This window comes from Syngnathoides biaculeatus, chromosome 16 (assembly GCF_019802595.1).
Source record: "Syngnathoides biaculeatus isolate LvHL_M chromosome 16, ASM1980259v1, whole genome shotgun sequence".
Lineage (NCBI taxonomy): Eukaryota > Metazoa > Chordata > Actinopteri > Syngnathiformes > Syngnathidae > Syngnathoides > Syngnathoides biaculeatus.
In genome coordinates, this window is record NC_084655.1 from 17,908,188 (window position 1) to 17,930,387 (window position 22,200).

General features: G+C 43.2%; 1 protein-coding gene and 1 pseudogene across 2 annotated transcripts; one reads left to right on the forward strand and one right to left on the reverse strand.

Annotated features, from left to right (window-relative positions):
• Positions 1 to 1,241: 1,241 nt before the first annotated feature.
• cdk12 (cyclin dependent kinase 12) lies at positions 1,242 to 20,593 on the forward strand. Of its 2 annotated transcripts, none has more exons than XM_061847433.1 (15): positions 1,242 to 1,855; positions 1,980 to 3,213; positions 8,209 to 8,925; positions 10,536 to 10,718; positions 11,313 to 11,452; positions 11,524 to 11,694; positions 12,921 to 13,110; positions 13,193 to 13,249; positions 13,345 to 13,446; positions 13,548 to 13,625; positions 14,762 to 14,878; positions 14,959 to 15,090; positions 15,184 to 15,425; positions 17,074 to 17,463; positions 19,333 to 20,593. In XM_061847433.1, the coding sequence occupies exons 2-15, from the start codon at positions 2,078 to 2,080 to the stop codon at positions 19,662 to 19,664; spliced, it is 3,987 nt and encodes a 1,328-aa protein (XP_061703417.1). In that variant the 5' UTR covers positions 1,242 to 1,855; positions 1,980 to 2,077; the 3' UTR covers positions 19,665 to 20,593. The 2 variants fall into 2 exon arrangements, with proteins under 2 accessions (XP_061703417.1, XP_061703418.1); XM_061847434.1 differs by having other exon boundaries at positions 1,242 to 1,793.
• Positions 9,913 to 10,031, reverse strand: LOC133515176 (5S ribosomal RNA; annotated as a pseudogene).
• Positions 20,594 to 22,200: the final 1,607 nt, after the last annotated feature.

The following is a 22,200-nucleotide window of genomic DNA, read 5'->3' on the forward strand; positions in this document are numbered from 1 at the left end:
GGGATCAGAGCATATACCTCCAATTGTAAAGTCTTTACACTGGCTTACAGTTATCTTTAGAATACATTTTAAAGTTCTGCTACTGGTCTATCTGAGATCAACAGGCTACATACTGTATTTTTTGTTGTCATTTTTATTTGTTATTGTTTTCCCCCTGTTTTAATTTTTTATTTCTTTGGATTCAAATGTTTTTAGTCATGTAAAACATATTGAGTTACCTTGTGTATGAAATGCGCTGGATATAAATATTTGCTCTGCTTTGCTTAAAGAAATTAGTGTCAAACTCTTGAGATTTTTTCACATAAGAATAAATATATGTAATATAAGATTTAATCCAAACAAACCCAGTGTACCTTAACTGGAGGCCTCTGGGAATTTTTCTACTAACTTAGAATGATCTATGCATTCCCCACTTCCTAAAAGCACATGCATATATGATTCCAGTATTCGATACCTTATTTCTTAATGATCACGCATTTAAAGCAGTTTTCTTTTGTTATTATTGAAATGCTGTTCTTTAAGTCATTTTCATTTTGTAAAATGTTATTTCATTTGAACGTACGATGTATCTTTTAAATTGTGTAATAAAAAAAATGTTGCTGCAAAACTGTCACCTCCTTGTTTCTCCTCAAACACGCCCCATTGTCATATCGTACCCAATCAGCATTCAGTTCGTTTTCATCGCTAAGCGACGACGTGATCTCGTACTTAAGTTAAGAATAATATTTTTGTTTCAACAGTTGCATGTTTGGTTATTTGATCCTAACTACTTATTTCCCCTCTAACGTTCATTAAAACTTTTTAGAGTTACCGTTGGAGACGTCACTTCCTTGATTTTTTTGTCGACCACGCCTCACCGTGACAGCTTCCGGTTTGTCACGAATCTACGATAAAATATGCTTTTCAATCCACCCCCACACACAATTAAACAGTATTAGTAGAGTATTTTGTAATTAGTTTTTTTTATTATTTACTAACACCTATCGAAATAACAGTGTCTTTTTTTTAATTGCTAAGTAGATTATTCCATAATTTTATGTTGACGTACAGGTGAGCTATATCGGAGATATTAGATTGCGATTTTTCAATGAAAATATACCTAAACAACACATTCGCTTTTTTTAATTCCACATGTTTCTGCGAGTCATTTTATATTTTCGATTCCACATCGAAAAATGTATTTCTTAAAACGTTCACTCGTTCTGAAAAATGGGTGGATCGTTAGAAATGATTGGCTGTCGCTGGGATACGCCCTTGATTGACACCCTGTCGAGTTCCGGTCCAATCCCTTGTGCGAAGAAGTTGCTAGTCACAGGAGCCACAATGGCGTTTGTAGTCTCCTGCTGCTAGGGCTGTGGATGTTATTAAATCCATTAGCATCGCCCTAAATATAGGCCTGGTTGATTTCCAGAGCCATTGATAGTGAACTGGAACATCTACTGCACACGAAAAACCTATGATTTCGTATAAATATTGAATTTAGAAAGGGATAAAGCTTACATTAAAGGGAACATGTAAACAGCACCAACCGGGTCAAGTTTTCATTTTGTTCGAGAGACGAGCGTCTTTTTAAGTGAAGGCATTTGCTCGCTTGTGAACGCTAAAACCGTAATTCTGTGGAATAAAATCACCTTTTCCCTAACTTGGCACCGGACAAGGACAGCTTTGACAAAGGAGACTTTTTTTTCTCCCTTTTTTCCACGGCTCAACTCGCTAGCTTGAGCAAGCGTTAGCTAGCGGTGCTAGCTAAGTTGAGACGGCGAGACGACAACGGCGCAATGCTCCAACGTTCGGTAGGAAAACTTTGTTGACCAACTTGCTGAAAGTGAATATTGTGCTTCCCCGGACGACAACGGTGGGATATTTCCCGTTATTGACCAGTTTGGACAACACTACGAGTGGAATGAGTCGGCCTTGAGGAGGCGGACGGGACGCTCGCGGCCTAGTGTGTTGATTTCTGTTTGTTCTTGTTTGCTTAGGAACACTTGAGTATTTGTACTTGAATCGACGGTTAATGAGTTGCTTGGACCGCCAAGGTCCAGGCGCTGGAGAGGTGGTACCAAGGCCGGCTTGAGGGATGCCTGGGTCGGACCGACACCATGGGACCAAGAGGAAGCCGGAGTCGAGCATCGGCGGCCTGGCCCACGCCGCCCTCCACACAGCTGCGGGAGACATGACCAGCAAAGACGGCAAGTTGCACTTCAAATCTCTAATGGCCTCTTCCAAGCGTAAACGACATAAATCGGCCAAAGTTCGGGAATCGCCCGGGGCACAACCGATGAATCCCGAATATATATCCCTGGGCCGCACGGTGCCTCCTAGCGTCCACCTGATGAAGCCTCTGGTAGAGTATGACGATATCAGCTCGGATTCTGATACCTTCTCGGACCCACCGACCACCAGAATGCCCGACAGGGTGGTGGTCATGGAGCGACTCGAGCCCTTGCCTGACTGCATCGTGGAAGAGCCCATCCGCGAGAGCAAGGGCCACAGACATTCTCGGAAAAAGTCCAAGGACCCCAACAAAGTTCGAGATCCCGGTAACGGAGAACGTGGCAGCAAGAAAAAGAGCAACAAGGACCGTGGCAAAGGCATCTCCGGTGTCAGCAAGGAGAAATCGGCATCCTCTGGACCGTCCAAACGTCACATCCAGCAGGAGGTTGACTTAAAGAGACTAGATCCCATGTTCTCCCCAATGCACCCAATGGTTAGCGTAGGTAGCGCCACATCCTCGACGTCTTCATCCCGCAGCAAAGAGAGCGGCCGCTCGGGCAAGTCCCGCAAAGACAAGCAACAGAGGAGGGAGGCCCGGATAGAAGGGACCCACAGTGACTCCCAAAGAGTCCGTGGAGACCGGAGCCGCCGCAAGTCCTCCAAGAGCAACAAGTCCAGCCCCAAAGGCAAGTCGAGTCGAGGTAGCCCTCGCAGGAAAGCTCCCAGCGCCGCCCTGTCGCCTAGTCCTAGGAGGGGGGAGAGTCCAATGGGGGGCCAAATGATGGATGATGGCTACTCCAGACGCAAGGCATCACAGCAATCTATGAGTCCCTATGGGGATATGAGCCGGCGCAGCAGGCAGAGGTCGGACAGCCCTTACGGCAGCAGGCACAGGTCGTCCAGCTTCGAGCGGGACAGTAGTCCCTACTCTAGGAGACGTTCCATCAGCCCTTACGCTGTGCGACGCTCGTCCAGTACCAGCCCCAGTCCTGTGGCTCGGTGAGTATATCTCCAGTTATTGCATATATTGTTTTCTTCAGCCAGTGATTCCAATCGTTTTTCTATTCACGCTTTTGCTCATTCGGGTCGCACGTGAGCTCCGCCCTTCCCTAGCTGATCTTGGGGAAGAGTTGCAGAACAACCTAAACTGGTCGCCAGCTGGTGTAAGGTGGAAATTTGTTCTGGGTGGAAATTCCCCCTCCAGATCCTCGATCATCCGGTCATAAATCTAATTGTGTTCATGTTTGACTTTAAAAAAAAAAATAAAAAACGTCCAGTAATTATTTTTGTCAAAAAATAGTATTTTACTGACTTGTAGCATCACTTAAATTAAAACAATTAACTGTTAATGTTGGCATAATCACGTCAAAATAGCTGTCCTGATAGATACTTGTGAGCGTTGGCTACACATGCATGCTGTAGCAGGCTGACGAACCAACATGCCGACGTGGCGGCTATCTTGGCAGGGGTGACTTTCTTGTAGAAGGCAATTCAAGGACGTTTGAATTAAGTCGTAGCCTGCAAACGTCTTGGTCAATATTCATGAGGGTTGCTGTTTCATCGTCAAAACTAATGCCGTCATTGCGGCACATAATAAATGGCTATCAAAAATGCTAAAATGATTTCAAAGTCATATAGGAAGTTGACCAGCAGAGCAATTCCTTTTTCAAAAGGCAGTGAGGATCCACTTTCTGATACTTTTTTTATCTTGAACAGAAAAAGACAACTTTCCCGGAATCATTTTGTTGTGCTGATATCTGCAAGTGTATTAGAAAATGAAGAAAAGACAAAATCCACCTGAATCAAAGTTTCCCTGTTGAAGAAGCCTCTTATTCAATAAAGAGCGATAGTCTTCTTCCCCTTTCCTTACTTGCAATTAATGAGCAATACTATCATTTTTTTATTTCTTTACAATAGGGTCTTTTCACTCATTTCAAGATTGTATTTTATTTTTAACCACCCACTGATTAAAAAAAAAAAAAGTAGCTGGAACGGATTAATTGTCTTTACATTAATATCAATGGGAAACATTACCTCAGTTTAAGAACGTTTTTGGGGTTAAGATCTGGACACTGGCTAGGCCACTCCCAGACCTTGAAATGGGTCTTACGAAGCCACTTCTTTCTTCCCTGCGCAGACCCAGGCGGGTTTCATCTTCAATGCCTTTGCTGTTGGAAGGGTTTCTCTCAATATTTCATGATACTTAGCTACATTCATTCTTTCCTTTACACAAATCATTTGTCCTGGTGCTTTTACAGGCAACTACCCCAAAGTATCTACCATTTCACAGTAGGTTTGGTGTTCTTTGGATGCAGCTCGACATTCTTTCTTGGTTTCCTCTCAAAGTAGAACATTTTCCAAGTCCTCTTCTGAATCATTCCAAATGCTCTCTCGCTAACTTCAGACAAGCCTGGAGATGTACCAGCTGAAGCTGAAGTACACATCTGGAACTGCAGGATTTGTGTCCCTGTTATTGTAGTGAGTTACTAGTGATAGCCTTTATTTCTTTGGCTCCAGCTCTTCATATCATTCACTAGCTCCCCCCATGTGGTACTGGGATTTTGCTCACTGTTCTTGGGATCATTTTGACCCCACGAGGTGGGATCTTGCGTTGACCCCCACACCGAGGAAGATTATCAAGTGGTCTTGTATGTCTTCCATTTTATAATAATTGCTCCCACGGTGGATTTTGTTTCTGTTGTTCTTTGACAGCTTTTTGGTTTTGGCCATAGTCAAGTTTAGAGGGTGACTAAGGTTGTGAACTGGTGTCTTTTTTTTTTACTCATTACAAGTTCAAACAGGTCCCATTAAAACAGTTAAGTGGAAGACAGACGAGGTTCTTAAAGAAGAAATTACTGGTCTGTGAGAGCCAGAACTGTTGCTTTTTTGTAGGTGACCAAATACTTATTTTCCACCCAAATTTTGTCTCTCATAAGTGAGGTCTCTCATCTTTTGAAGTGCACAGTTGGTGGCTGACTAAATATTTTTTTTATTTTGCCCCACTGGAGGTGCATTTGAATGCAAAAGGAAAATTAGATTGTTTCTACGTAAGATCCAAAAGTCGGAAAAGAGTACAAATATTTGTGAGAAATAGGTTTTGCGTTTTTTTCTCTGCTTTTGTCATGCCAGCGTGGAAACTGTTAGCCAGGCTACTTAGGGAGTTAGCTACCTTGGTAAGTGAGTGTATTGTATTAATTTCACCAATTACAGACAAGCTAGCGCTGCTTGCAAAGATTCATTCTAAGAGAGCATTAAATTAATATACTCATATTTACTTTGAATTTAGAAAAATATTTTCTCATCTTCTTTCTGTGTAATTCTAAAATCTGAAGAGTCGCGGATGTAACTAATGAATATTCTTTAAAAAAAGAGGCTTCAAGCTGTTGATTGGTTCTACCAGTTGGAGAATGGCAAACTAAACATAAAATAAAGTACACATGTGAAGCAACCACGTAGCCTCCATCTTGCATACAATGAAAACCACCAGTTATGGGTAAACATTACACCTAGCAGGGGTGATTTAAAACAATTTTAAGCTGTTAAGATATTCTTTACACTGGAGAAGTTATGGAGGTATGGTAACATTCTACTGCAGAAGACCTAAGCCATTCACGCAAATGGAATGTGGACGTTTACACAAAAGCTTTACATTTTTTATGAAGAACTGCAGGTGATGTAGGGATGCCAGTGTTTGTATGCCATATTGTATTGTTGATTTGAAGATTTCCTTTTTATAAGTAAAATACGTAAAATAAAAGTTTAAGAAACATAACTGGTAGGAAAAGACACGGACGCCAAGCTTTCTTAGTCAAGGAGCACAAGAGAGTCAAGGGTTGTGTAGGGCGAATGTGGGGGAGAGAGACGGCACGTTTATAGGCACAGCACACCAATGCACTAGTGTGTGTGACTTTTTTGTTTGATTATGCTTTATAAAACATTGTTCCTCCCTGGACTGGAATCTACTTATGGTGGTAGGTATCTGGCAGCTGGCTGGTGTTTTGAGATGGTGGGGTGGGTGTTAAAGTTAAACATTTACAAAATATTTTACAATAAATAATATTTTCTGGGTTAATTTCCGGCCTACAGAGCGCACCTGATTATAAGCCTCACCCAGTACATTTGTAAAGGAAATACCATTTGGTACATACATAACTCGCACCTGTGTAAAAGCCGCAAGTGCCCACATTGATACCCACATTGAAACACAAGATATTTACAAAGAAAGACGGTACAGAGTTTTCAAAGTTTTAATACCTTAGCTTAATTTAGCAACAACACGGTAGCACGAACAGGGCTAGTTAAAAAAAAAAAAAAAAAAAAACAGCCGCCGCAGCTACTCAGGAGCAATACGGTAACACAACACTAACAGGGGAGATATACCGAAATCACTGAGACAAGACAGTAACAGAGCAGCAACACGGTAGTGCGGTGCTAACGCTAGCACAGCACTAACAGAGTCAGTTAAAAAAAACCATACCGGTAAAAATCAGAGACACGGCACTAATACAGCAGCAACACGCTAGCAAAGTGCTAGCGCAATGCTAACGGGGCCGGTAAAAAAAAAAAAAAAAACATACAGGTGAAAGTAACTTCCTTTGCACTTATATTCCAGCGGTCTCACTCTTAGCTTTTCCGCTCGTTTGAAAAAATGCACAAATTAGCTGCATCACCGCATAAGACGCCAGGTTGAAAGCGTGTGGGGGAAAAAAAGTCGGAGCTTATAGATTACGGTAAATGAAAAACAATCCTTTCAATAAATACATTTATACATTGAAACAAAGAAGTTAAAAAATGCAGGATGTGGCTCGTCTGACATTAATTGGCATACCTTAGCCTTGTATATACTAAAGATTGACAGTGACTTGTTATATCTGGGAAAGTATTTTTACTGTGAATGTTTGCCTGCAAAAAGCATTGGCTGTCTAAACAGGTAATTTCTTTTATAAAGTACAGTTAACAAATTTGATGTATTCGTTTTTGTTTTTTTTTCGCAAGTGCTTTACTTGAATTAGCATATCAGCAGCATAACTTTAACCTCACACCAGCATACATGAAGGGTTTAAAAAAAAGAAAGTGAGCTTTGGATATAAAACATTTCTTTGAAAATCATTTTTGTAATTGTTGTAGTTTTGGTCATTTAATTTCGAAACATTCCATAAGTGTAATTGTGAGTAAAAAAAAAAATCAGGTTACGCGTTAGTGCAGGGGTTAACTCGCCATGTCTGATGTTGCAGTTTTTGGTTTGCTCCCGGTAATAGTCTTTGTTGTGTAATCCTAAAATCTGAAGACTCGAGATGCTTTTCCCAACACGTAGTGGCGGTTCCAAGCGAAAATATTCACAAATACAAACAAAACAGTGCTGTGTCGAGATGCTGTTGTACGCCGGAGCAGAAGAACTGGATCAAAAATGTTGGTGTTGTTGGCAACACATCGTCGATTCTTAAAATGAAATGATACTTTTGACAATTCAGCCATTTGAGGGACTGTATTTTAAATGTAAGAAAAGAAATCTGAATGGGTTATGAGTTGAAACACACAAACGGAGCACATCAAAGATAAACTGTTTATGGCAGCCAAAAATTAATTGTGGTTGTCTGCCAAATATAAAACAGTGTAAAACCTATATTGGAATACACGCCTACTTTAATACAAAATGCAATTTTTTTTTTTGGGGGGGGGGGGGGGGGGGGCAGAAATAGATTATTTGACGAATATGTTTTGAGATAGGATTGTGGTCCCAGAATGAATTAGCTGTATGTCAAGGGACCAATTTCTGGAATGAAAATTTTGCCTCCTTTCGTAACCGCTTTTTGTAAGCGCGTTTGCATATTATTCCTCTACCAAGCTGTGGTAGGTGACACATTCCCCCCAAATGTTAACCAGTCCAATTGAAACGTCTGTAAATAAATATGCAAATATATAGGATGAGTTGAACCATAGTTGTTATGAAAGTGCTTACTTCATTTCATATTTAATCTTAAACATTCCATTTAGACGCTCCGGCCGCTCCAGGAGTCGATCGCCGCTGCTCTACCCGTCGTCCTCTCATCGCTCCTCATCCCGTTCCCGCGGCAAGCGGCACGGTCCCTCTGCCGGGCCGTCAGGTGTCGGTTCCTACAGCGGCCGGCCCGCCAGCCGCTCACCTCCCGCCGCTCGCCTGCCGCTCAACTCGAGCCTGGGCGCCGAGCTCAGCCGCAGGAAGAAGGAGCGCCAGGCCGCCGAGGCGGCCGCCCGCGCCTGCGGTAGCGGGGCCGCCTCCCCCGCCGTACAGAAACCCGCGGCCCCCTCTTCCTCATCCTCGTCTTCCTCTTCTTCACGGCCTAAAGTGGAGGAGCCGCAACAAGAAAAAGACTCTGGAGAAACAGAATCTCAGCCTCCACCTTCACTGCAGTCACCCCAGGAAACACCCACCCTGGAAGAACCAGTTGCTGACCCGTTACCCTCCGCCTCGGCCACCTTCTTACCAGCTGCTCCCCCTGAACCATCACCCCCAGAGCCCCCCGGACCAACTTCCTCAGCGCCACCGCCGCCGCCACCGCCCCAGCCCCAGCAGGCCATCCCCAACGTTGCGGCTCCCTTGCTCTCGACCGTGGCCAAATCGCCCGCTGCTGTCCATGCGCGGAGTCCTGCCCGACAGACGCCTCTCCACAAGACATCCACTCTGCCTCCTCTGCCTTTGCCCCCCATGTTGCTGGGGTACTCTCAGGACAGGTGAGGAGCACCCACAACAGACATGAATCAACTTGATTGTTATTATTGCAAACATAGAGGCAGGATGATGATAATGATATTGTAAAAATATTCACCACACTTCCAGGCTAATGCAACCATTGATGACAATGCCGTGGGCTACTTATTACCGTAGTCCAGAGTATACCAAACATTTGGTCAAGATCCAAACTGGCTTTTCCAATTGATAGTCTGTTATTCATCCAACATGCACACAACTTCTGTATTAGCTTAATGGTTCGTTTAAAACGAAAAAATAAAAAAAAACACAGCTGTTGTGCTCTTTAATGACAGTTCAGTGAGCTAAAAAATATATTTTAGTCTGATGGACAGGGAACATCAGTTTATAGTGAATTAGTTTTGTCAGATTAAGGTTGTTGGCGTTAACAAATGCTGGCACCTGAGGTCATCTAATCCAGTGATTTCCAATCAGCGTCGTTGGCTTTTCCATTCGGCTTGTCCTGTTAGGGGTCGCCACAGCGTGTCATCTGAGATGAACGCATAGTTGTTTGGCACAGTTTTACGCCGGATGCCCTTCCTGACGCAATCGCTCTGCATTTAGCCGGTGTGAAGGTCTGAGCGCTCCCCTGTGCTGAAAAGTCTCCTTGTGATTAATGCACATGCGTTGCTAACACGGGAACTCTGGGTACGTAGCAGACGCTTACTGGGAAATGTCCCGGTCTCATAGTTCCCCTTCCTTTCCATAGAGGGAGCTAACATACGTTATAACCTAACACTAACCTTAAACCAAAAGTCGATTAAAAAGATATCCACATATACTGTATGTACGTTCGCTGTGTTCGTCTTTCTGAGACGTCCATAGCGAACGTGAACACTCTGCACGTGTTGAAGCATCAATGGGGGTGTTTCAAACTGGTCGGAAGTTTGCAAAATCTACGCGGCACGCGTATTAATCACAAGAAGACTTTTCAGCTTCGGGACCACTCAGACCGTCACACCGGGGAGAGAGGCTTACAGCACCTGGTATTCCCAGGCGGTCTCCGATCCAAGTACTAACCAGGGCCGAACCCGCTTAGCTTCTGAGATCTGACGAGATCGACCGCTCTCAGGGTAGCATGATTGTAAGCGTTGAACTGACGGCATTGATGCATTCATTTTAATGCCAATTAAAATACTGTATGAGAAATGTAACTTGATTTCCAACCAGTGTGCCATGCCACATTAGTGTGCTGTGAGAGCTCTTCTGGTGTGCCGTGGGAAATAATCAAATTTCACATAATTGTTCATAATGAAATTTATTTACAGCAATAATTTCGTTGCTTATCTATGTAGCGCAGCGGCATATAAAGCGACAGAACAAAATGCTCTTCTATTAGATGGCATAAAGCGTATAATTGACTTGAAAATTTTGTCTCGTGAGATTTTTCAAACCTAAGTTATGTGCCTTGGCTCCATAAAGATTAATATACTGATCTAATCGACATTTTGTTTTTAGCTAAAAATGATGCGGAAACCTTGCCGTAGACTTTAAGGCTTGTCAGTAATATGAATTATGTTGTTGTTTCACTGTGTATGGCTGCAAGTTCTTCTTACACCAGGTCAAAATGGTGCTTTTCTGTTTGCTTTCACAGCCCAAAGAGGTCCAATTATCCTCAACGAGGATCTACTAGGAGGGAGAAGGAAACCCGGAGCCGGCCGTCAATCATCGACCTCCCGCTACCGCCCACCTTGCCCGGGGGTGACACCTCACCCCTCCAGTTGGCCGCCCATCAGGGATTGTCGCTCCCCCTACCAGCCCTTAAAAAGAGACCAAAGTCAGTTTGATTTATATTTTTTTCTGTATATATTCACATATCCTCATATGAAGTTAATTTCTTTCTTGGCTGTCACTGGTGCCCTCTGTGGTGGTGTCACAAAAGCAAAGACCTTCAGTTACTGAGTCGAAGCTTCGCGTGATGTTACTTGTGACAATCTCAGTTTTAGAGAATCTTTTTTGTATGTTTGTTAAATTGTTTGATCTGTGGATGGTTAAAATTTTTGTGTTCCACTACTTAAATTTCTTTCCATATTATAATGAGCAGCCAGGACGCGAGTATCCCACCGCAACATGTTCTTTTTCCTGTTCAGTAGTTGTCATCAAACTTTCCTTTATAACTCACTGGCACACTTCCCCCAAAAATTTAGAAAGCCAAAGAAAACGCAAAGCACTTTTCGGCTCCGACTGAGCTGAGGGCTTGGTAGTTTTGCTGAAGTTTTACGTGATGTTTCAAATTGCATGTTGAGTGCAATTTTTAAAGCAAATTGTGATGTATATTAGATTCTATTAGCACTGAATTTAAATTCTATTCCATGGTAGACTGGTCAACAAGGATTTTCTCAAACCAATTTTTTTTTTTTCATACATGTAGGATTTGTTGCCCTCGCTACGGCGAGCGTAAACACACCAAGAGTGACTGGGGCAAACGATGCGTCGATAAGTTTGACATCATTGGAATCATCGGAGAGGGCACCTACGGCCAAGTATACAAAGCAAAGGACAAAGACACAGGTATGATCGTCATCCTGCACACGCTCAAAACAGAACACACTGAATCGTGATCGTCATCTGGTTGTCGCCAGGTGAGCTGGTGGCCCTGAAGAAAGTACGCTTAGACAATGAGAAAGAAGGGTTCCCCATCACAGCCATCAGGGAGATCAAGATCCTGCGACAGCTCAAACACTGCAGCGTCGTCAACATGAAAGAGATTGTCACCGACAAGCAGGATGCACTTGACTTTAAAAAGGACAAAGGTAACCAGCTACAAAACTGCTGTGTCACTTGCCCTTGCTGTCAAAGATAAGATCAGTTTCCTGAGTGTTTTGGTATCCAAAGGTCAGGATCAGTGAATGAGTTAGTGAACAAGACTGAATAGCTGTTTAGCTGAAAAAGGTCGGGGGGCAGAAACTTGCATTATGTGCTTAACATTAAGCTTCATTTACACTGCATTGTTCAAGTGACATCAATTATATATAATGTTTGCGTAATTGGAAAAAATAAACTGAAACAATCAGGAAGCACCAACACCATGCATTTAGACTGTACACTATACAGTTAAGAAAATAAGTATTTGAACACCCTGCTATCGTGCAAGTTCTCCCACTTAGAAATCTTGGAGGGGTCTGAAATTTTCATCTGTATGATTTTTTTTTTTTTTTTTTTTTTTTTAATGATTTATTTGTGTGATACAGCTGCAAATAAGTATTTGAACACCTGAGAAAACCAATGTTAATATTTGGTACAGTAGCCTTTGTTTGCGATTAGAGGTCAAATGGTTCCTGTAGTTGTTCACCAGGTTTGCAGTTGTACCACACACAAAAATCATACATTGTGATTCCTCGAATTTTCTTTTTACATTATCTCTCTCATAGTGGACATGCACCTAAGATGAAAATTTCAGACCCGTCCATGATTTCTAAGTGGGAGAACTTGCAATATATAGTACGGTGTTCAAATACCTATTTTCTTCACTGGAATTAGCCCATGTTACATAACTTTAATTACTAAATTGTTAAACACAAATAAACCACCATCAAATGAGACTCATTGGTAGTATTACCTGTCATAGTAGCCAAAATAACACACTATTCCCAAGTTATGTCATGTCACACCGGATGAAACAAAAAATCTGCACTAGCGTTTCAAACTAAGAGAATAAGTAAACCCCGGGAGGTGGAATCAAAATTGCAATACATCACTTTTTTTCACTCGATCTATCCGGGGCTCATTCAAACGATTCCATTACCCACTTTTGGGTTCTGGTTTACCAGTTTAGAACCACTAATTTTGAGTCCTCAACAAACTACATTCATGGATTTTGAACGGGCAAAGAAGCCCAAGTGGCTGGAGAAATCTGATGCATGCATGAGGAGAACGTGTAAACTTCACAGAACTGCAACTTGAATTTTAACCCGCAGCCACAGAGTTGTGAAGCAGTTGTGCTAACCACTACTTAGTAACCTTTTATCTATTTTTAAAGGCGCGTTCTACCTGGTCTTCGAGTACATGGACCACGACCTCATGGGCCTGCTGGAGTCGGGCCTGGTCCAGTTCTCGCACGAACACATCCGCAGCTTCATGCGACAGCTGATGGAGGGCCTAGACTACTGCCACAAGAACAATTTCCTGCATCGTGACATCAAGTGCTCCAACATATTGCTCAACAACAGGTAATGATCCCGCAAGGAGCTGTTTTGGTGTGGAAAAGAATTTTTGTCAACGTATTTTCGTGTGCTCGTGTGTTTCTTTTAGAGGTCAGATTAAACTGGCTGATTTTGGCTTGGCTCGCCTTTATAATTCAGAAGAGAGGTAATAAACTTCATGACCTTGGAAGGGGCCCGCTTTAGCATAAACTCGCCACTAGGTGCCACTGTTGCTCTTTTTGACACTGTCTACGCTTTCAGTCGACCATACACGAACAAAGTCATCACGCTGTGGTATCGCCCCCCTGAGCTGCTGCTGGGCGAGGAGAGGTACTCTCCGGCCATCGACGTGTGGAGTTGTGGGTGAGTGTAAAGTCTACAAAAAAAAAAAAAATCTCAAGGACAGCTTTGTGTGAAGTTTATTTTCAGTTCTGACTTGCTTAACTCTGCCTGTCGTGGCTCAGGTGCATTCTGGGAGAGCTGTTCACGAAGAAGCCCATCTTTCAAGCGAATCAGGAGCTCCTTCAGCTGGAGCTCATCAGGTGCGTCATCGGTTCCTCCACGAACAACAAGAAGATCTCAGGGAAATACAAATAATATATAATGCCAGTTGAAATTGATAGCTTTTTTATTCAACTTCCGGGTGTCAAATGTTCACTAAGGTAGGATTATATTATCACCTTTTGACTCTTGTATTCCTGCGATGGACAGACATGCTATAATCCACTGCGATGATAGCGTCGCCGCAGGTACGCATCTCACTTACTTATCCACATCGATTCGCATTTACTGGAGGGAGCGCTCTTATTGTACTTACAGTATGCTCAACAACATAGTGTACACCTCTTTGTATTTTAGCTTCCCATAAACCAAGCAATAGAAGGCTCTCTGGGAATACCTCTTTTTGTTGTTCGTGTCAAATTAATCACTTATTGGGGGGCATCAACATGCCTGAAAACTCGCAGTTTCTTTTCCACCCTTCAATAAATGCGCATAATTTTAAGGGTGTTGAAAAAGACTCGTTGAAATTCAAGACGGGGCTTTAGCTTGAAAGTTAGGAAACAGTTTTATCAAATGGAATTGATTTTGGTGATTTTGGAAATCAGCCATTTTGATTAAAGCAGCCATTTTCGGTTTATTCAAGCCCAGATGATCACTATGGGCTGAACAGAAAAACGTTTTTTGCCCATGTGTAATTTTGTGATTTTCAAAGTGTGATAGCTTTTCCTCTAATGGTATGCAAAATAATTATTACAAAATAATCAATTGTGTTAAACTTTGAAGTTCAATACATTTGCATTTTAAGAATGCTTTTTTTTTTTTTTAAACATTAGGTTGCACTTTAATTTGAGATTTTCATTGGATCAATATTTATATATTTTTTTCAATTTTTCACTACTGTGGCCAATGGTAGAAGCTTGCAATAATGTAAACTACTTTTTAGGAAAAAACGCTTATTTGGTTTCGAAAACTTGGATCTACTGTATTTGTTGTATTTTAAAGTTGGTACTTTTGAGAGCTAAACATATTTGAGGTATAAAACATTAGATAAGCACTGTAACTACTCACTGCTGAGTCCTACATAGAGTCCACCAAATTTCTTTTTGGCCAACACATTTGTATTTGTTTGGCAACTAACTACACCTGTTTTTTTTTTTTGTGTGTGTGTATCCCACAGTCGCCTGTGCGGCTCCCCTTGTCCTGCAGTCTGGCCGGACGTTATCAAGCTGCCCCTCTTCAACACCATGAAACCCAAGAAGCAGTATCGACGCCGACTGCGGGAGGAGTTTGCCTTGTACGTCCTCGTCCAAAGTCGCCGCGAGCACGATTTGTCGTCTTTTCCGTCGCTAAAAGACGCTGCCTCGTCTTTTACAGCTTGCCGACCCCGGCCCTGGACCTGCTGGACAGAATGCTGACCCTGGACCCTCTGCGGCGCTGTACGTCGGAGGGGGCGCTCAACAGCGACTTCCTGTGCGACGTGGACCCGAACAACATGCCGCCACCAGAGTCAGTAAACTTGAAAACCGTTAACTATTTCAGTTGAGTTCTTCACTGCCGTAACGGTGCTGTACCCACCCCCACCCCGCCACATCTGTCCAGTCTTCCTCATCACCAAGACTGCCATGAGCTGTGGAGTAAGAAGCGGCGGCGCGCACGTCAGAGCGGGCAGCTCGAAGACGTGCCTAAAGCGCCCCGGAAGGACATATCGGGCTCTTTCAGTGGCGAGAACAGTCGTCCGCCAACAAGCCCAGCTGGAGCGTTGCCTCCCCCGCCGGCGCTGCCTCCTCCCCCTCCGCCAGTAAAGCCACCGTCGGCTACAGTCCCGGACAATGATTTGTCAGGTAAATATTTACTATATGAAATTATGTGGTCCAGGGTCACACTACTGCTTTGTCAAATATTCAGCAAACAGAAAATGTTTGGAAGACCCCTTCAAGTGAATTCAGGGATAATTTTTTTTCAAAGTACATTTTTGAAAAGAATTTCGGAAAATTGGGAAAGAATGTCAACTATGTAGTACTCAATTGAGAAGCTGTATGTCAAAATGTTTCCAGATTTTTTTTTGATGCAATGGAACTAATACAGGGCCAGAACATCTAATTTAGATTCATTGATGCAAAAATTGAAGATAAATAATATGCCAGCAACATAGAGTGACAGGCATGACCATTTTATTCTTATTTAAAGCCCAAGTGTCATCCCTTTTAACATTCTAAAATAGATAATGACACGCCCCCTTCAGACACGGAAGCTCTTTTCGAAGAAGAGAACGTCTCACGATCGAGTGAAGTGTCCGGGGCGATATTACCCTATTGTTTCGAGCCATGTTTAGATGATATGCGGATCGCTTCTAACTAACAACAGACTCCCGGACAGTATGTATGAGCCAGCCCGCCCAAAGCAGTGATCAGCGGACATGGCGCCGACGGGCACATCGACACATTTAGCACCTCTGACTTACAGACGCGGATGTTTTGTTACGTTCTGAGAAGCTTACGTCCTCCCCCCCAACTATTGTTTTTTTTTTTTTTTTTTTTAGTAGCTGTATACACCTATCTGTCATTTGGAACCCACGAAACTCTCGTCCTTTGCACCTGTGCAATCCATTTTTCGCGATGAACCAGGTCTTTTTGAAAAGTACGAGAATGAATCCATCCTCCCGAGTGTTCGAGCAATATCCAGAAATGCAACGAGCTGGCATTTTGGCTAACAGGCAGGAACAACGAGATACCTTCCAGCAGGTAAAACTGGTATAAACATACGAGAACGCTTGAGTCCGCTACTGCCCTGTATGTAACTTCCTCTTTCTTGTCGAAAACAAACCCCTCGAGAGGATTTTCACAGCGGGAGTTACAAAAAACTATACGTCAAGATCATGTTTTGTGGTGGGGGAAAAAAAAACGGATGGGTCCATAAAAAGCCGACGTTTTTTCATGAATAACATACTAAAAATCATCCATTTCATGACAGTGGACCTTTAAAAGGTGCTTTGGCTCCGTAGCGGTCATGAAATGCTAACTTAAAATAAATGCATTTTCAGCAGGATACACAAAACCGCCCATCTGCTTGGATTGAAGAAGAATCACCTTTTTGTCATGAACACGCATGCATGCGCAAAATTGTTTCTGTGCATTTTACCCATCACAACGAACACATACACACACTTGTTAGGGGAACACACCGGAGCAGGGGGCAGCTGAAGCCCCCGGGGATTTATTGAAATTATCATGGAGGAGTTCGCCAAAGAAAAAATGCACCCAAAATGGCTTCTTCAACCAAGCTCTCTTACTTTGCATTCAATTTCAGATGTGGGTCCCTTGAGATATCTACCAGCGTGTTCTGAAAGATATGTCCACCCACTTTCGTGTTGAACTGCTGTCATCTGCTGATTTGATTATTTTTTTTGCTGTCCTAGTTCTGGATGAAAATGATGTTACGCATTTCGTTCCCCGTGATTTCATTGCGCTTCTCCTGATGTTGTACGTCCAGTGTTGGGAGCGGCTGCTGAGCAGCTGAACCAGACGGAAATGGCCCTGCTGCTCAACCTCCTCCAAGGCCAGACGGAGCTCTCCATCCCGCAGGTGTCGCAGCTCCTTAACCTGTCCAACGCAGAGACGCTCAGCCAGTCGCTGTCGGCGCTCAGCGAGGTCTCCGACCACCACCAACAGGGCGGGGCGCCGGCCGCCGAGCCGCCAGAGCTGTCGCCCGCCTCCGGGGAAGCGGCGCCCCTCCCGGAGGAGCAGGCCAACCTGCTGGCCCTCATCTTGGGCCACATCATGAAGCCGCAGGGCGAGGAGCAGGCCGACGAGAGCAGCAACGGCGTCCAGTCGGGGGAGGCCCTAACGCGCGCTTCGTCCGCTTCCACTACTGAGCGCAAGGGCAAGTCTGGCTTTAGTCTGTAGGAGGTGACACGGGGGAGATGTCGTCACTGGGGACTGCAGTAGGACAAAGAAAAGTATTGTTACTTTAGATTCTTATCCACAGCATTTTCATACAGTAATCTCCCGCTGTTGGTGGGGATTAGGGGACCGTGCACTGCTTTGATTTTTTTTGCGCTCTCCCTTACGATGTTTATAACTGATTGTTTAAACTGTAAATACACCAGAAACTATGATCCCGAATCGCTTGAATTATCATTTCAGATCCATCTCACATTACTCTTAAATAGCTTACAGATGACTCGATTTCACCAGCGCAAAAAGTTCAAGACTTTCTGGAACAACCCAGGCTAAGCGTAGCTCCTACCCCCTTCAACAGTCAATATATCAGTAAGATACAGTACTTCCTTGACACCAATTACTGCTTTTCTATTATACAGGGCTTTGCCGCCACCTTCCGACGCGACCCAGCGCCACCAAACTCGTGCAGCTCGCGGGGCTCCGCAAATAGTTTTCATAAAGTAACCAACAAGAGTTCAAATTTGAATTCCAGGTGAACGACATCGCCACTTCAAAGAGTAATGACAAAACAAGAATGCCGTATGTATAAAATTTCACATGCCAAGGTGTATCCTTGAAATATAGCTACAGACGCTGTGGCAATCTTCCTTGACAATCGCGCCATGTTGTTTTTTGGTTTTTATAAAATATAGTGTATTGTAAAGTACGAGGAGCCTCAAATGTTTATTCCTAATAAGTCACAATTTTTCCATTTGCAATTCACCGAGTCACCGCCTGTAATTAGTTTCACGATAGTTCGGTGGCGTCCGGTCACGTCGCTTGGTGGGTGGCAGCCCTTAGCATTACAAACAGTGTAAAATATGCCAAAAAGCTGCAAGTAGGTGTATTAGTTTGCACAAAAAATAAATGATTCAGAAAATGGTAAACCACAAGAAAGCGGGGGATTACTGTATTTACTGATATTAGCGGGATAATGGTTACTTTTAATTGGGCAATTGATTTATTCCCCTTTTATCTCCCTCGAAATTTCTTTTTTTGTCCCCAAATGTATTTAAAAAAGAAAGTGTCTTCATGTTACCAGGGCGACGGTTTGCCGCATGTGGATGTGGCCGGCTGGTGTACACAATAAAAGCACCACAAAGTCGAGTGTCATTCATTTGAAGAAATTTGAGAAAAAAAAAAAAGTCACAACCCCCCCCACCCTGTCCTCTCACATTTTCCCACTTTTTCCTTGTTTCCCCACACTCATTGGTTTTGTATCACTTTTTTTTTTCCCACCAGAAGCTTCAAACTGTCATGTCTGCCTTTTTACACGCTCATAAGTTATCAAGTGGAAATAAATATTTTCAATCTTTAGACCTTACTTGCATGTGCTTCTTTTTAACTTTTACACACCATTTTCTAATTTTATTTTCATTTTATTTTTATCTCTACACTGACGTCCTGATTAGTGGATAGTGTGGTTACCCATTTGAATGAGAAGCTAGTTTTTAATAACAGCAGTAACGGTTTTATTTTGTCTTGAGTTCCCACGGGCAACCTGCAACCTCCCAGTCACCCTGTCCATGCCAATCCTACTGTTTCTCATTCATTACCCAAATTACTGCATTCATTTTTTTTTAAATAATGCATACTTTCAGAATGGTTCGTTTTAAAAACAGCACGTTTCTCTTACATTAACTTGAATGTAGGAATGTAGATCTAACAAGTTGTAATGCATGTTTTAATGCTTTTGATGGCTCCCTCTTGTGGTCAAGGTAGGAACTACAGCGTGTACCGTTGCATCCTTTTTTTTTTTTTTTTTTTTTTAAGAAAAAGATCCATGGCTAATGTCTAATATCTTCTCCAGATGTGCCCAAAAGGAAGCCTTTCAACACATGCCCAGACCCCCCACCCGGTGACCAGCGTCCACCCTCTCCTCCGGGGTTGCCTCCCGCCGGCGGAGCCCCAAGCCTGAGCCAGGACATCAGCACATCCGCAGTGGCGGCCGCTCTCCTCCAGCTCATCTCGGACGCCGGGGGCTCTTCAGACGGCGAGGAGCCGTCGCCAGACACGGCGGGCCCGGTTAAGTGTCCGCCGCCTGCAGTGGAGCCCCTGACAGCTCTTGAAGGTGATTCCTCGAACACAGCAAAGTTCCCCAAGGATCAGGACCTCCGATTTTCCCACGGACCTACCCGCTGAGCCCTTACTTAAGGTACCCCCGGCCAGAAGCCCCGCCCCCGTAATTCACACCCGAGCGAAGGCACGCAGGAAGTAAGTGTAGTCAAATCATCTGGGAAAAGGGACTGGTGGGATTGTAATGTGATGAAAGTGTTCTGGTTCTGCTGCCCCGGTTCTTTGATTTATCAAAATGAATGATTGTCACGCCGGCCTACGAGGAGGGTTTCTTAATCACTGGAAGTATGGAAAGTTTTCACGGTCAACACGCTTCGCTTTGCTTGTGCCTGAATGCTGGACTGTGCTGACCGGAAGACTGGATTTTTTTTTTTTTTTTTTAATATAATTATTTTTTTTGGGGGCTGCTGCTCCATACTTGCCATCAACTATAAAAACAAACAAACAAAAAAACAGTAGTTAAACTGTGTCGTGATCAGCCTTATTAATTTAGCCCATCGCCGATGTCTTCTTCTCTTTAAAACCTGAAATCGGTCGCTCGGCAACATGCATTTCTGCTTCGTGAAATATGAAGTTTAGTGGCACAAAACGGACTTGAAACGCTTTTCCTGGAGGGCGTCCAAAGCTGATCTTTGCCTGTGTGCGTCTGTGTGTATATGCAAAGACTTTTTTTTTTTCTCTCTTTTTTGGGGGGGTGCAATTATTTTCTAAGCGAAGAAAATGATACACTTGAAGAAAATCACTATAATAATGCTCCGTCGTTATCTTCAGAGGAATGTGTTTCATGTGTCAAAGAGGAAAAGAAATATTTTGTAATATATGTTTTGTTTGAGTTTATTAAAGGAAGCTATGCGACAAGTCGAAGTGTTTATTTGGAACGTAAACCGAACCCCAGGATGAATATAGTCTGTAAAATGTTTCAATTTAAGATTGGATAGTTGTACTTTCACCCTGCGGTGCATAACGAAAACAAATTGCTGTGATTGAAACACTCAACTGTATAATTCCTTTAGAAAATTAGATTTTTATCAATTAAATTGGGGGAAAAAAGACTTGGTAGCTACGAGCGTTTGGACCAATCAGTGTCCATCAGGAAGTAAAGCCGATTGCTTGGGGCCTGATTTTTGACAAAAGAACTTCTGCGCTTTGAAGAGATTTACTCTGTATTAATATCACTTAAAATGTTTTCTTTTTTTAATTTGAATGAGCCAATTCAGTATGTCTGCTTTTTATGACAATTACAGCTTTCAATTTCCTATGTTGGTTGTCAGTCGTTCCATTGGACTTGGTGAATGTGAGCGACAGAGCTACGTAGCGAGCCGCCCACAGGTACGTTCCTTCTTCTGGTCCTTGTCCTTATCTGATTGGTCGAAGGTGGTCAGCCCGAAAGACCATTTGTCCAATTACCTCCCCGGTTCGTTCGTCTTCCTATCAACATTAGATATTTATCACTAAAGTCACTGCGACCACGTTTTTTTTTTTTTTTTTTTTTTTTTTTTTTACAACGCCATTTTGGACGGCAAGATCGTGTCTACATATCATGACTAGGAAGCGATAATTGTACACCGTAATGTTTTAGCTGCGGTTATCTTTTCATCTTTTATCTCGAAAGCCCTTTGACAAACGAGCACCATAACTAGAGCCGATTGAGGCACTTGTGCTGGAGTGAGGAATAAAGAAAGAAGCCACGTTTGAAACTCGAGAGCAAGTCTCTGCTCGTTATTATTAGATTGAGCTTTAGTAGTTCTCGTATATTGCAAGGGTGATGCGATTGTGACTGTGTCGACGTCAGCAGGGGGCGGGGCTACGATAAGGAAGTGAGCTAGAAAGGTCGTGGGGGGGTGAGGAAGCGAGATAAATATCACCCATGTTAAAAAGTACAGTTAGACTCACGTCTACGTTACTCAATAACACGACAGCAAGATCATAACATGGTGTCAGAGTGACGGTAGTATAACTATGTACTCACGGGGGAAAAAAAAAACGGCGACAACGTGGAGCCGTTTGGTGTTCCAACTCATCGAATGGACCTTTCCGACCTGTCAATCACTCGTACGATAATAGTCAATCAAATAGCCGCATTGTCTTAACCCCTGTCTTGACATGCCCCTGCAGTAGCGGGCGCTTGGAGAAGTTCATGTTACGAAGAAAATGGTCCTCAGATGCGCTTGGGGAACGTGCAATTCTGGTGAAAGATGTTCGCCTAGGTTACAAAAGGCCCGATTGATTCATTTTCCAAAGCCTAAAACACAGTTGACCAAGTGTCGACGATGGATTAAGGCTTGCGAAAGAGCGCACTTACAACTAAATGTGGACAATATCAGCAAACACAAGGCTGTATGTTCGAAGGTAAGTGAGGGAGAAGTATCTTCTCTGAGTTTGATTGAATTATTATCAGTGCTTTATACATTGGAGAAGAACAACTTTCACTTTGTTGGTGTATCACTGACCTGCTGAACAAAGTGTGTCATGTTTTATGCCGAGGAGTTTGGTTCGTGATACGTAAATGCGCCACGTCATGCAAGAGAAATGTCTATTTGCCCATTTGGATCACATCGGACTTTTAAGACAGAGCACTGGGTTCCATTACGAGCCAAGTCAA

Bases quoted from the DNA above. Each gene is read 5' to 3' on its own strand.
- cdk12 (XM_061847433.1), top strand. From the start codon at position 2,078: ATGCCTGGGTCGGACCGACACCATGGGACCAAGAGGAAGCCGGAGTCG. The intron at 3,214-8,208 runs GTGAGTATATCT...CATTCCATTTAG, and splicing joins AGCCCCAGTCCTGTGGCTCG to ACGCTCCGGCCGCTCCAGGA. The intron at 13,447-13,547 runs GTGAGTGTAAAG...GTCGTGGCTCAG, and splicing joins ATCGACGTGTGGAGTTGTGG to GTGCATTCTGGGAGAGCTGT.